This window comes from Anabrus simplex, chromosome 3 (assembly GCF_040414725.1).
Source record: "Anabrus simplex isolate iqAnaSimp1 chromosome 3, ASM4041472v1, whole genome shotgun sequence".
Taxonomy (NCBI): Eukaryota; Metazoa; Arthropoda; class Insecta; order Orthoptera; family Tettigoniidae; genus Anabrus; species Anabrus simplex.
Genome location: NC_090267.1, coordinates 12,181,744 through 12,195,951, shown reverse-complemented (window position 1 = coordinate 12,195,951; position 14,208 = coordinate 12,181,744). Strand labels below are relative to the sequence as shown.

At 36.6% G+C, this 14,208-nt stretch overlaps 1 protein-coding gene across 1 annotated transcript in view; it reads left to right on the top strand.

Moving 5' to 3' along the window:
• Window positions 1-1,066: 1,066 nt before the first annotated feature.
• Window positions 1,067-14,208, top strand: part of LOC136866937 (zinc finger protein 860) — a 48,016-nt gene continuing 34,874 nt past the window's right edge. The window contains exons 1-2 of the mRNA XM_067144026.2: window positions 1,067-1,090; window positions 2,024-2,106. Coding sequence (XP_067000127.2) covers window positions 2,038-2,106 — 69 coding nt within the window. The 5' untranslated portion in view covers window positions 1,067-1,090; window positions 2,024-2,037. The remainder of the gene's footprint in view (window positions 1,091-2,023; window positions 2,107-14,208) is intronic.

Here is a 14,208-nt window from a genome sequence, read left to right as displayed (position 1 = left end):
TGATAAATTATTCCATTCCTACAGATATTTTTTTTCTTTCGTCTACATAAGTTGCTTTAGGCCGCACCGACACAGAAGGGCCTTACGGCGACGATGGGATTAGCAAAGGACTAGAAGTGGGAAGGAAGGAAGCGGCTGTGACCTTAATTAAGGTATGTCCCCGGCATTTGCTTAGTGTGAAAAACCACGTAAGACCACCTTCAGGCCTGCCTACAATCGGGTCCAAACCCAATATCTCCGGAATGCAAGTTCACAGCAGCGCGCTCGTAACCTCACGGCCAACTGGCTCGATTTTCTATACGAATATAGGGTACAGTATCCCTGGTTCTATACTTCAGAGAGAATCTAAAATATATCATCAGAGAAAAGTGAATCTAACAAAGGTAGAAAAGCAGAACTCCAAACAATATCTGCTACACGAAACTATGTTAAAAAATCAGTACCGAAGTTCTTCCATTATGTTACATTTCGTGACATCCTCCTCTGGGTGGGGACGGTGGAATAACACCCTTGGTATCCCCTGCCTGAAGCGACTAAAATGGGGCCGCCTAGCTCAGTCTGGCATTCATCACAGGCTATTCGCTTTTGTCCTTCTTTTCCGTCCTCACTTGGTTGAACCTTATTCTTTACCGACCCCAACGGTATTAGCTTTGCGAGGCTTACGCGCCTTCTCTTTCTTCGGTCGATAAATTCATTTTTCGAAATTATATTATGGATGCAGAATTTTTTTGACGGAACTGGAGTGTTTATCGTAGAGACAGGTTGGGAACGATAAGAGGGGGAGTATTCATACTGGTGAAAGGGCATTAGCTCAGTTACTAGACCACTTTTTCACCGGTTACAGCTAGGCGTGATTTCACTGTCGTTAGTTTCTTTCTCGCAGTCGCCGAGAGATCCGATCATATTACGTTGCAGCAAATATTGTATTTGGTTGCAGATATTGGCTTTGTTCCTTCACACTTGTTGGGAGGAAAACGGGAAATAGTACCTGTATTTATAGTGTAATAAATATTCGAACTCAGGTTGGCAGGCGATAATAATTAGTCATCATTGCTATTAAAAATACAGCTCGTTTCCTGTCAAATTACGGGTACAGTTCTCTTCCCATTTACAGAGAAACTGTGCAGTATTTTGAGTCTTTGTATCACCGTTGAGAATATTCATAAAGACAACAATATAGTATTATTTTCCCCGAGAAATTTAAATTGACGCAGTACTTACATCGTAACGTAAATAAATGACACGAATGCATTCCAGTTCAGGAAGTCGTGTTAACAGAATAACTAAGTTTAATACCAAAATAATAATAACTGCTTTAGGGAAGGATATACGAGAGGAAAAATAGGTGATATGATTAATGAGTTACTTCACTTGTAGCTGTTTGGATAGTGAAGGGCGGATCTCGTACGAACTATGCGATATGCAAAGACAGATAACCCACAATAGGCGATTTCAATCTTTGCTGTTTTCGCTTTCCATTCGAAAGTGATGCATACAAAAAAATTTAATATATGTGATTCTGAAAGGATGACAAGGATTAAATATGTTTCAAGTATAGAGGCTGAATCGGATAAATTGTTTACATCAAGTAACTCGCAAACTGTGAGAAATATCGAAAACCTATAGCCTATTCAATTTCGGTGATGTTACCACGGGACTCGTTATTGTCCCGTAGTCACAGCGTTAGTACTTCAGGGGTACAGTTTCTTTTAACATCCCCCAAGAGTTCGTAGAGAAATGGGAGCCACGTGCATCTCCGTCCGCCGAGAATGAACTAGTGCTGTGTTTGAAACTGGCTCCCTCTCTTGGGAGAGCGAGGTAACGTGCACAGACCAACTGGGGAATGTTCAAACAAACGTTTACATGTATCTTAACATTGGAGTTTATTAGACAGTGAAGTGAAAGAAAGATAGCAAGAAGGAATTTAAAAGCAGTTATACTTTATTATTCTGATCAAAAAAGCTTGAGTAATGTTATTCATGAAGTTATTTAAAACATTCAAGGGGTTGTTTTTGTTTTGTAGGTTGTTCAGGCAGCATGGAGGAGCCACACTTCATCAAATGTGAGTCAGGATGGCTGACAGTTGCAGAAGAGACTGATAATTGTGTAAGTGAATTCCTAATACATTCACTCAATTGATCAGTCATAAATGATTTGCATTTAAGTCTCTTGCCAGGTGGCAGGTTCCCTATCAATTGCTTGCCTACCATTTCTTAAAAATTTCCTAAAAAAACTTGGAAATTTATCGAACATTTCCCTTCATAATTTATTCCAGTCCCTTACTCCTCATCTTGTAAAAGAATATTTGCCCCAATCGGTCCTCTTGAATTCCAAATTTATCCTCATAGTATCTTTCCTAGTTTCAAAAACTCCATCCCCGATTATTTGCCTACTAGTGTAAGTCCACACCATCTCTACGCTGACTGCTTGAAACATATCACGTAGTTGAGCATCCTGTCTCCCTTTTTTCCAAATTTTCCCAGCCCAAAGTGTGCAAACATTTTTGTAACACTACTCCTTTGTTGGGAATCACCCAGAAGAAATCATGCTGCTTTCGTTCGGATCTCTTCCAGTTCTTGTATTGGGTAGTCCTAATGTGGGTCCCATACACTGCAGCCATGCTTTAAGTACCAGGGACATATATGCCCACTCCTTTATATCCTTACTACAACTGTAAATACTCTCATAACCCTATGAAAAGATCTGTAACCTTTCTTAACAACCTCATTAACATGATTATCCCAATGATGATCATACCTTAAACTAACACCTCGATACTTACAGTAAGAGGTGGGAAGTAATTGCGTACAAGTAATCATATTACTTGTAACAATTAAATTCTTAGTAATTTTTACTTATAATTGTGACATTTTTAAAAAAATCTAATTTTTACTTGTAATTTACTTCTTGAAATAATGATATAGATGTTGATTCCCATAGGGAACCTGAAACATTTGTTCCGAATGAGTAAATTTATAATTCCAATATAAATGGTCCGTTATTGGACATTATAAATTTTCCAGCTAACTCATTCCTGGTTGCCAGCGTTTTGCCCCCGTGTGCTAGGCTGGGCTCATCAGTTGGTACCTAGCACATGGCCATGCAGGCATCAATCTTTGGTAATGAGACAAAGTCTGTCATAGTGCATTGGCACTGCCGGTGGCTTTACAGAAAAACAATATATATACAAATCTCCACCTTATCAATACAAATTTATTTCACATTAAGCAAGTAAATATAGTCAAATAGTCAAGACTAGTTTCGACCCCTAGGGGGTCATCCTCAGTTGACATGCAACAAAAATTGTATTGTTCATAAAAACATCACATATAGTGGTAAAAGTTTGGACTAATTTAGACTGATCATTAATGTTGGTATGTCTAATGCATGACTAGTGTGCATCGTTCATGAAGACACATATCACCTTACTGCTACTACCATCCAATTTTTAGGTTATATAATATGGAACACACATATGTTTGTGTAACTCAACAGTGGCAAGTTCAACTATGTACACAATTGGCTATTGATTAGTCACATGAAAGTACAGAACACTGGCTTGAACATTTCTGATTGAGGTATCAATGCAACACCTTATTTGCATACATCCTAGAAGCTAAATTCAGTTCGTAAGGCCCATTACTTCTGATTGAAACTTAGTATGAAGTTAAAATTTGAATAAAAATATTTGCTAATGTAGACATTAAAATGTTGTTAAAATGGGCATATAGTCAAAAACAGTGGTATGTATGCCACACATGTCTAGTTAAAAATACATTACATTGATGTTGTTGATGTGCGGTACGACATGTACACTGATTTGGAATAAATGAGGTTTGTATATATAGTGTTCCAACAAAATGGATCCATAAAAATATTATATGTAAAGACAATTGGTATTATAATGATCCGCTGCAGATCAGGTAATGCTGTTTATTTATATGGAGATATTATTGGCAGCTACAGATGTTGGAGTTATTAGACATGTTAATGGAGCATTTTTTTCCGTAGTCGCGATGTTTATAGTTGGTGGCATTAGTCAAATATGTTGAAAGTTATGCGTCTTGGTGCACGTTGATTTGTCCTGAAGCTTATATGTTGTAAAAAACAAGGTGGAGTGTGTAAAGTGTTGGAACCGTGCGTTCTTTGTAGCTGCCTGCCTGCCTTCCAACACTTTACACACTCCACCTTGTTTTTTACAACATATAAGCTTCAGGACAAATCAACGTGCACCAAGACGCATAACTTTCAACATATTTGACTAATGCCACCAACTATAAACATCGCGACTACGGAAAAAAATGCTCCATTAACATGTCTAATAACTCCAACATCTGTAGCTGCCAATAATATCTCCATATAAATAAACAGCATTACCTGATCTGCAGCGGATCATTATAATACCAATTGTCTTTACATATAATATTTTTATGGATCCATTTTGTTGGAACACTATATATACAAACCTCATTTATTCCAAATCAGTGTACATGTCGTACCGCACATCAACAACATCAATGTAATGTATTTTTAACTAGACATGTGTGGCATACATACCACTGTTTTTGACTATATGCCCATTTTAACAACATTTTAATGTCTACATTAGCAAATATTTTTATTCAAATTTTAACTTCATACTAAGTTTCAATCAGAAGTAATGGGCCTTACGAACTGAATTTAGCTTCTAGGATGTATGCAAATAAGGTGTTGCATTGATACCTCAATCAGAAATGTTCAAGCCAGTGTTCTGTACTTTCATGTGACTAATCAATAGCCAATTGTGTACATAGTTGAACTTGCCACTGTTGAGTTACACAAACATATGTGTGTTCCATATTATATAACCTAAAAATTGGATGGTAGTAGCAGTAAGGTGATATGTGTCTTCATGAACGATGCACACTAGTCATGCATTAGACATACCAACATTAATGATCAGTCTAAATTAGTCCAAACTTTTACCACTATATGTGATGTTTTTATGAACAATACAATTTTTGTTGCATGTCAACTGAGGATGACCCCCTAGGGGTCGAAACTAGTCTTGACTATTTGACTATATTTACTTGCTTAATGTGAAATAAATTTGTATTGATAAGGTGGAGATTTGTATATATATTGTTTTTCTGTAAAGTAATATCCATCAATACGGAAATGAAACTTATAAATAACACTGCCGGTGGCTACAATTAGCCTACGCAGTGGCCTCCACGGTATGCACTAGCCATGCATCTTGGTAGGTGTGCTAAGTACCAACTGATGAGCCCAGCCTAGCACACGGGGGCGAAATGCTGGCAACCAGGAATGAGTTAGCTGGAAAATTTATAATGTCCAATAACGGACCATTTATATTGGTATTCTTGAAATAATATTGTAATTGTTACATTTTAGTCTTTGGTATACATCGCACATATGAAACACAAAAAATTAAATTAGCATGATGAAACCTGTTACGGTGATATCCATGGAGCAGAAATAGGTGAAAGAAGGTGCTGGGTTGAATGGGTCTAACTACAATATCAAGAATTGAATTAAAACTTTAAAAGGTTATATTTCTTTGAGAACTTCAAACTTAACAATTTCTTCACTGAATGAACATAACAATGAAACATCAGGTACAATGCCAATCTTGAAACAAGACTAAGCAAATCCAAGATTAGTGAAATTTTACAGATTTAGTGCTTCAAGCCCTTAGTTTACAATTTCAGAGATACCGGATTCAGTTTACAAGACTTGCGAACTCTCAATGTTTCAACAAGGACGAAAGTATCCCAATTTAAGAGCACATGCCCCAAAAGTTACAATTTTTAGCCTTCCAGAGGCACTTCACACTATAACAAAACATTGAAAAGAGCTTACATGCTCCTGATTTCTTACAGCCCACTCAAGGCAACATTACATAAAAATCTTACACTCTCTGACCTCACAAGGCACAATTTATCAATGGAAACAGTTTTACACAGGGGTATCTAGTACCCAACCTACTGGGCCTTTGTGAAAAAAGAACATGTTAAATAAATGGCCCGAACACAAACTGAATGGAGGCGTAAAATGCACTCCCAGAAAATGAAATATTAAAAACCTACTGGGCTCCCGGCCGGTGAAACTGGGGCTAGTCCCAAGCTACTGAGGTGGCTCGCATGTATATAACTTTAATATATTAAGGAAAGAAAACAGTTACGAAATCGTAGTCACCTCGAACCAAGATGAAGGGGAGCTAGAGAGGGTAACTCACTCTCTATCCCCGATTTACAGTTAAAGACTTTATGAAATTTTACATGAACAGGAAAAGTTTACATTAAAATGGTTACACAGTTAGAAATTTGGACCTTCCCCTGGGATAAGTGTGGAAACGGCAAGAAAGATTGAATTTGTGTGGCCATTACCTGGCTGATGTTCTTCCTGCCGAAGAAAGAGGTGCCGGACCTCCTGCCTTAACATACACACTCAGAAAGATGACGATCAATAGACAAGGAAACTCGAAAAGCCACAACTTATATACCCTCAAGGAAGGTTCGAGAGAATTCAGGACTAATCCGGACACACCCTCTCAATTTTTATTGGCTAATTCAAAGTGAATAAGAAATGCAGGATTGGTTGAAAATTAATTACAAAAATTCATGATTGGCCAGATTCAAAACTGGCAGAAAGAAAGAGAAGTGTTTCCAACCCAAAATTACATTAACACAAGTGAAAGTTGAGAAAACCTATAAACACAAAATTTCTTTCAATAACACTTCCTTTACCTTGCACCAAAGTGCATGATCAGAGTTTTTGAAATGACGTCTATGGAGGAAAATTTAAACTTCTTGAAGTAAACCAATACAAAGCAAATAAATCCAGTCAGTTTAGGAAACTTCCCAACAACACAGTTACTCAATACTTCAGTAGTGACATCTTCTGATTAAAGTTCCAACTGCATGTAGTATCAGTTTCACCTTTTGGTCGATAGAGGAGTTCATTAAGGCGCTTATTTTGAATGAGCGGAGTTGAGGTGTACCTCCCGGTACAAAACTTTTTCATTTCTACTACAACAGTACCAGTAATTTCCTATGTCTCCAGTACTTCCAGTGTTCTTAAAATTAAACACATGTATTTCTTCATGTGCCCCTGCAGAGCGCCTTTACAGCAAGTAGGAATATGTACTTTGCCACAAAGGTGTCGAGGCTTAGCGATGAGAATCTTAAGAACCAGTTAATTTATAAATGACAAGTTATTCAAATCATTACAAGTTATTATCTAAAATGAAAATGATGGAAAAGACAATTTTAAAAGTTCCAAGGTGTCACGTTTAGTCTGACACTTGATGTGTCCATGCTAAAAGAAAAGAACACAAAATGAAGGAATTGTTTACTTGCAAACTTTGTGATATTCTGTCTGCAAACAAAAGAAGTTTCAGTGATATCTTAAGAGCAGCATTCTGTAGAGTAATAGTAATTTTACTGAATACTTATTGTAAAAGTAATTTGTAATTGAGTAAAATATTTCTCAGTTAACTGTAATTCAGCCCAGTACTCTTCCCATCATGTCATCCACCCAGTAATTAAAACTGGTGAAACTTACAACATGATTCTTCATCCCTTTTACCATCATACTGCCCCCTTTATTGCCAAAGTAAGCCCAGCCAGTGAGCGAGAGATCCCAAGGGGGACCATTCGTTCATGGCTTTCTGTTTTCTAGAGGCATTTAAGGGAAAAGGAGTGACGATCAAGCACAAAAATAATTTTAAAACAACATTCTGACATTTATTCACATTTAAACAAAAATATCCTTCTTGCATTTTTTTACATTTACACTTTCGTGGTATCTTGAATTCCAGTAGAGAATTTACAAACAACAAAAATTATATCTGTCGATGCAGACAACAGTTAGGCTCTGAAATCAAATAATATCAACTTCGATTAGGCCTTTCTGCCTTTAAAATTTTTAAATGAAAATATAACCTGAGCCTCCTATAATTCATAATTGTATTTACAAGAATCAGCTGGCAGTTATCTCAGTTATTATTTGAGAAACAAAATTTAACTGAAAATTCCATTAATTTGTTAGAGATTTAACACATGGTCACTGTTAGCTAATGATCAGTTACATTACTTTAAGGCAGGTAGCACTCGCTAATGAAATCAGTAGAAATCCTACTATTAAATATGAGTTGACTTCAGAGTCACAATTAATTAATTATTAGTATATGTCATGGAATTATTTGGGTAACATTTTCTTCTATTAATCACATGATTGTGCTCATAAAGTGCATGCAATCTATTAGATAAACTCTCAATTTAATCATGACCCACTTGTTGAATTAATTAATTAATTAATTAATTTATTATTATTATTATTATTATTATTATTATTATTATTATTATTATTATTATTATTATTATTATTATTATTATTATTAATTGTTACCTACTTAGCTCACAGGTTAACTATGTCATTTATGGACATTTAATTTCTATCTGCACAGCATTTAAGGTTTTAGAAATCAGTCAGGAATACATTGAAAAATTAATAATAAATCCATTCAAATTTTATTATTATCACGTGTAAATTAATTTGAAATTAATAAATTGCTTGCCTTTGCTGATGTGGTAACTAAACAATCTTTCGTCTAAATCATCATTAAAGAAAAATAAATTCAAGCCTAATCTTGACAAATTTTTCCTTAAATTACACATCAAATAAATTATCATGGTGGCAAACCAACACTGAAATAATCTGCGTCTTCATGATGAACGCATGACCAGATTAGAGCACAATGAACACTTGGCCACATGAAAATATTTCTAACTACATCACACACACATCTCATTAACACAAGGGTAACACGTATTTATGTACATTATTTACAACGAATCCTGACTTAATTATTCAATTATTTTTAACATGGGCGCGTCAATAAGATTCAATAGATGAGCTTATATCCAGAAACATTATCAACTTAATTAGTGACCAGTGATCGAATTAGAGTTATCACTTTAATTGAAACAATTTTAAAGAACGACGACGATCCATCTAAATTCCAGAAATTTACTCAAAAATACCAATAGAATTTAATAATCATCACCATCACATGGGTTAATGAGTCACAAGTATAGTGTTCGTGAGCTTCAAAAATTTTATTATTATTCCCTTCACTCATGAAGTGCATTCAACACGTGCTCCACATTTATTACAATTCACTGTGTTCCAAAGACACAAGCAACAAATTATTCAAATAATATCCCGCAGGATCACCAATATTCCAGGCGCAATTATGAACTGAGCACATCAAATATTGTATACGAGAATATTCTAAGTCAGTTTATGGCTCACGACCATTAAATTACATTTTAACCTGGTCTTCTACTTGAAATAATAATAATTGTTATTGATTATTAAGTCTATCAATTCTCTAGAAATTGTCGTGATTTTTGATGACCCGATCCTACAGAATTGTAAGTGAAACGTAGATGACACTCAATTCAACACTACTTCTCAAAATTAGGTACAACTCCATATCACAAGATTTTAAATATCACACATAAGTCAAGTCAAGTCAAGTTTATCGCGTGGTCAGTGATTTTTACATGTATAAATCCTGCACTTGAGAATCCATTTAAAAGACAAACTACAGCAACTAATCTAATCTAATAGATCTCAAAATTTAGCAGTCACACAGGTAACTCGCCTACATCGCCACCTTTAAGAATGAAAATGGAAATAAAACAAACTACTGCAAAAACTAATAGAACTATGATCTAGGAAAGAAAGATCATCTAGTTTTACATAGATGAGAAAGATATTATAAAATTAAAAGTAGTACTCAATGGTTAGCTGGTGTTTGATTCCTGGTTGTGGTCCATCATTTCGGCATTTCCCATTCGACACCTTCTCCAGCCAGAAACGCCTTACATGTTTAGCAGGTCATGGCGATACAGCTGTAGACGTCCCACGATGAAGTTACGGTGATTCTTGAAGTAGCAGAATCCATCTTGAGGTTGACGACGATATGTTGAGCTGAGTCTTCGCCACCTGCGAGTAGTGTTAAGCTGCAACTAATACAATAAGCATTAAAATATGCACACACCCGTCAAAATGTTCAATATTCGCGTGGAGAAATAGACTTAATTTGGATCCACTAAATTCGAAGTACCACCTTGTAAATTTTTACTGTAAATTACTGCAGTCAGTGTTAGCAGAGTAAATGTTTGTCTAGAGGATGGAATTAATTCCCACATGGTTCTGATGAACAGCAAGTATGTAGTCAGCAGCGTAGCACAGAATAAGCAGGACGAAGTGAAGGATTTGATGTGAGCACAAAGTTTTATAGTTTTAGCGCGGGGGTGTTTTGCTTTTAAAGGTGATCATTGGTACACAGTGTCTCTTGTAATTGGCTGTGACTGTTCTAGAAGTTTTGTCGCTTGAGCTCGCCTGCTGGTCAGCACATGCATACTCGCCTTGGAGAACCAGTCTGTCACATAATCTGCCCCTGCGCTCAATCAAAGACAGATCAATACTTGCCCCCTCTGATTTGGAGAAAAAAACCAGTCTGGTGAACAAACACGGCTCTCGAAATGATAAAATCCAACTCTTCGCAAACAATAAATTTTCAATGTAGACCTGTAGTAAATGATCTAATAATGACCAAATTTGACGGGGACATCACCATTGTCTGCTGTCCATTTCACAACATTGTCTAGGTCTCCCTGCAGTTGCTCAGAATTCTGCATCTCTTTTACTACTCTATATAGTATAACATCATCCACAAATATCTATGATTCCAGTTCTCTACTCATATCATTTACATATATCAGAAAATACAAAGGACCAGGTGAGTTGGCCGTGTGGTTAGAGGTGCGCGGCTGTGAACTTGCATCCGTGAGATAGTGGGTTCGAATCCCATTGTCGGCAGCCCTGAAGATGGTTTTCTGTGGTTTCCCATTTTCACACCAGGAAAATGCTGGAGCTGTACCTTCATTAAGACCACGGCCACTTCCTTCCAACTCCTAGGCCTTTCCTATACCATCGTCACCATGAGACCTGTCTGTGTCAGTGCGACATAAAGCACTAGCAAAAAAAAAAAAATACAATGGTCCAATAATACTGCCCTGTGGGTCCCCCCTCTTAATGATTACATGATCAGGTAACACTTTACCTACTCTAATTCTCTGAGATCTATTTTCTAGAAAATTACTCATCCATTCAACCACTTTTGTCTAGTCCAATAGCCCTCATTTTTGGTAGTAATGAAAAGCCATCTTACCTTCTGAGGTTAAAATATCTGGTAAATCTTGTTGCTGGAATCCTTCAGGTTGAGCTTCAGTGAAATAACATCTCCTAAACCCAAACTGCCTTCTGTCAAACCAGTTTCACTTGTCTGTAATTATCTGCTTTATGTGTGATGCCTTTTCTCTTTTACACTGGGGTTACTGTTGCAGCACTCCATTCATTTGGTATCACTCCTTCATGCAAACAGTGACCAAATAAGTGTTTCAGATATTGCACTATATCCCAATCTACAGCCTTTAATATATCCTGAGAAATCTCATCAATCCAAGCTCCCTTTCTAGCTTTCAACTTTTGTATCATTTATAAAATATCTTTGTTGTCATAGGAAAATTTCAGTAATTAGCCAGTGTTAGTTTCCTCCTCTCTGGACATTATCTTTATATCCAACTAACTTTTCATATTGCTAACAGAATACTTCTTCATTCTGTAAGTTCTCACTTGTAAATTCTCCTTGTCCTTCCTGGAATCTCTCTCTGCCTCAAAGTATATATACATCTCCTTCCATTGTGGTGTAAATTTCATAGGGCTGCCAAATGTGTTTTTCCATCATGTTATCCTTAGCTGATTTTTTTTTTTGCTTAATTCAATTTCTTTGTAAGTTTGTTGATTCTCTCCTTAATCCCGTGACCACTCCTAAATTTATTTATTTCTAGTCTGCACCTATTTCTTAATCTCTTTATTTCCCTTTTATAAAATAATGGGTCCTTACCATTCCTTACCACTTTTAAAGGTACATACTTGTTTTCACACTTCACAACAATTGCTTTAAACCCGTCCTGTAGGTTGTTTACATTTCTATTTACCATTTACTATTGATCATAATTGCTTTTTCAAAATTTCTCTTTGCCTCTCTTATCAGCCACCTTTCAGTTTCTCTTTAGATCTCATGTGGTTTTATGAGCACTACATCCAGAAAATCTTTCTCTCTAGTTGGTTACGTTACTTTTTGATACAGCTGTCTTTCCCATATTAACATATTTACTATTTGTTGTTCATGCTTTCTGTTTTCCGCATTTCATTCCCAGTTAACATTTGGCACGTTGAGATCACCCATTGTAGTAATGTTCCCTTCTTTGTCATTTCCACTTAGCTGTTTACACTGGTCAGTAGCATTTTTGTCACAAAGAATGAGAATGGTGTTTTGGGATAAGTCATGGGTGTTGATTTAAAAAATGATTCTGTTTTGTCCTTAGTGACACCAGCCTCTATGTATCAAAATCTTTCAAAATGCTGCAAATTGGTTAATCCCTTGTGTATAAGAAATTCCAACTTGTATGTTTGGGAAGTTCCACGTTTCAACCACTTTAGGAACTTTCCACATGTACAAGTTGGAATTTTTTGTGTATAATAACTCCACAAGGATAAAGATGAAGTTTATGACTTGTAATAATTTGTTGTAGGTTTAAGAAGAAGAAATGCCTTGTACCTGTGTAAATAGCACAAATTCTTTTGTTATACAAAGTTGTTAAAACAAGACCTTACCCATCTTGTAGAAAGCTGCTACAAATAGTGTCGGGTATAAAGTTGTTGACCAGGACATGAATTGTACTCCCATATATGCTGTTTGACGTGTGTTACACTCCTGACAGGCTTGGTCAAAGGATCACTTCATATGCCCTTTGCTATTCCCATGATTAAAGGGAAACCAATGGATCACTGAAAAGACTGTTACTTGTGTCTGAAAAAAGTTGCTGGAATCACCTTGAAAACAAAGTACAGTGTGCAATATCCTGTTATATGGGTTGTAAATCGCAGTAAAGAATTGCCAGTATCAGTGCCTCCTGCAAATTTGCCAGTGAATGAAGATGAATACAGTGGCAAACTGAAAGATGATAGGGGAGATTTTCATGCCGATGAAACATTTAGGCCCTGTGAGTCAAATGAGCCACACTTTTTGCTTCAAGGAGATCTCAACAACCTTGTTTGTGATTTAAATTTGTCGAAGTGACAGGATGGCCTTATAGCATGGTGATTAAAGGATAGAATCTTCTTTCTCATGGTATGAAAATAAGTATTTTTCTTGTTGTTGCTGTTGCTGTTGACAAGTTGCTTTATGTCGCACCGACACACATAGGTCTTATGGCGATGATGGGTCAGGAAGGGTCTAAGAGTGGGAAGGAAGCGGCTGTGGCCTTAATTAAGGTACAGTCCCAGCATTTGCCTGGTGTGAAAATGAGAAACCACGGAAAACCATCTTCAGGGCTGCCGACATTGGGGTTCGAACCCACTATCTCCTGAATACTGGATACTGACCGCACTACTTAAGCAACTGCAGCTATTGGGCTCGGGAGTAGTTTTCTTGACTGTCATGCTGCTTTTTCTAAATATTTCCCCACAGAATGCAACCTTTTTTTTGTAATGATATCGACTCTATTATGGAGAGTGCAGGCCATGATTTCAGTGCATATCTTGTGTCACCTGAGGCGAAACAGAAATTCTGAAATTAGTTCTGGATTCATGGATGAATTATCTTCTAGAAATGGCCTTTTTATTTTCTTGTGACAGAAGTTTTTTTGGTAAACCAGTGCCGCATTAGTGTCAGGATCACAGGTAGTCTGACTCATGATGCAATGTTCAAGGGTTCATTCTGGACTGTCATAGTTGGTATTTGAAGAATGGTCACAAGTCTTGGCAGTCCTTGTCATTGCTGTAGGCACATTAAAGGACTCTCATGGTTCATGCAGTGTTACTTGAAGAAATTAAATTAACTCAGGTATGTTATGTGTTTCAGTACATTCTGCTTTTGTTGCTAGAATGCAGCACAAACTCGGTAGGTAGATCACATAAGTGCCACCACTTCTAGAAGGTCTTCATCACAATGGGTGAGGTGGTTATGCAGCTATCATCATGTAATAAGAAAGGTTTCACTGGTTAAGCTTGTATTTGTAAGCACCCTTTTGACGTTTGTTATTGTTCAGATTCCTTATTCTAACA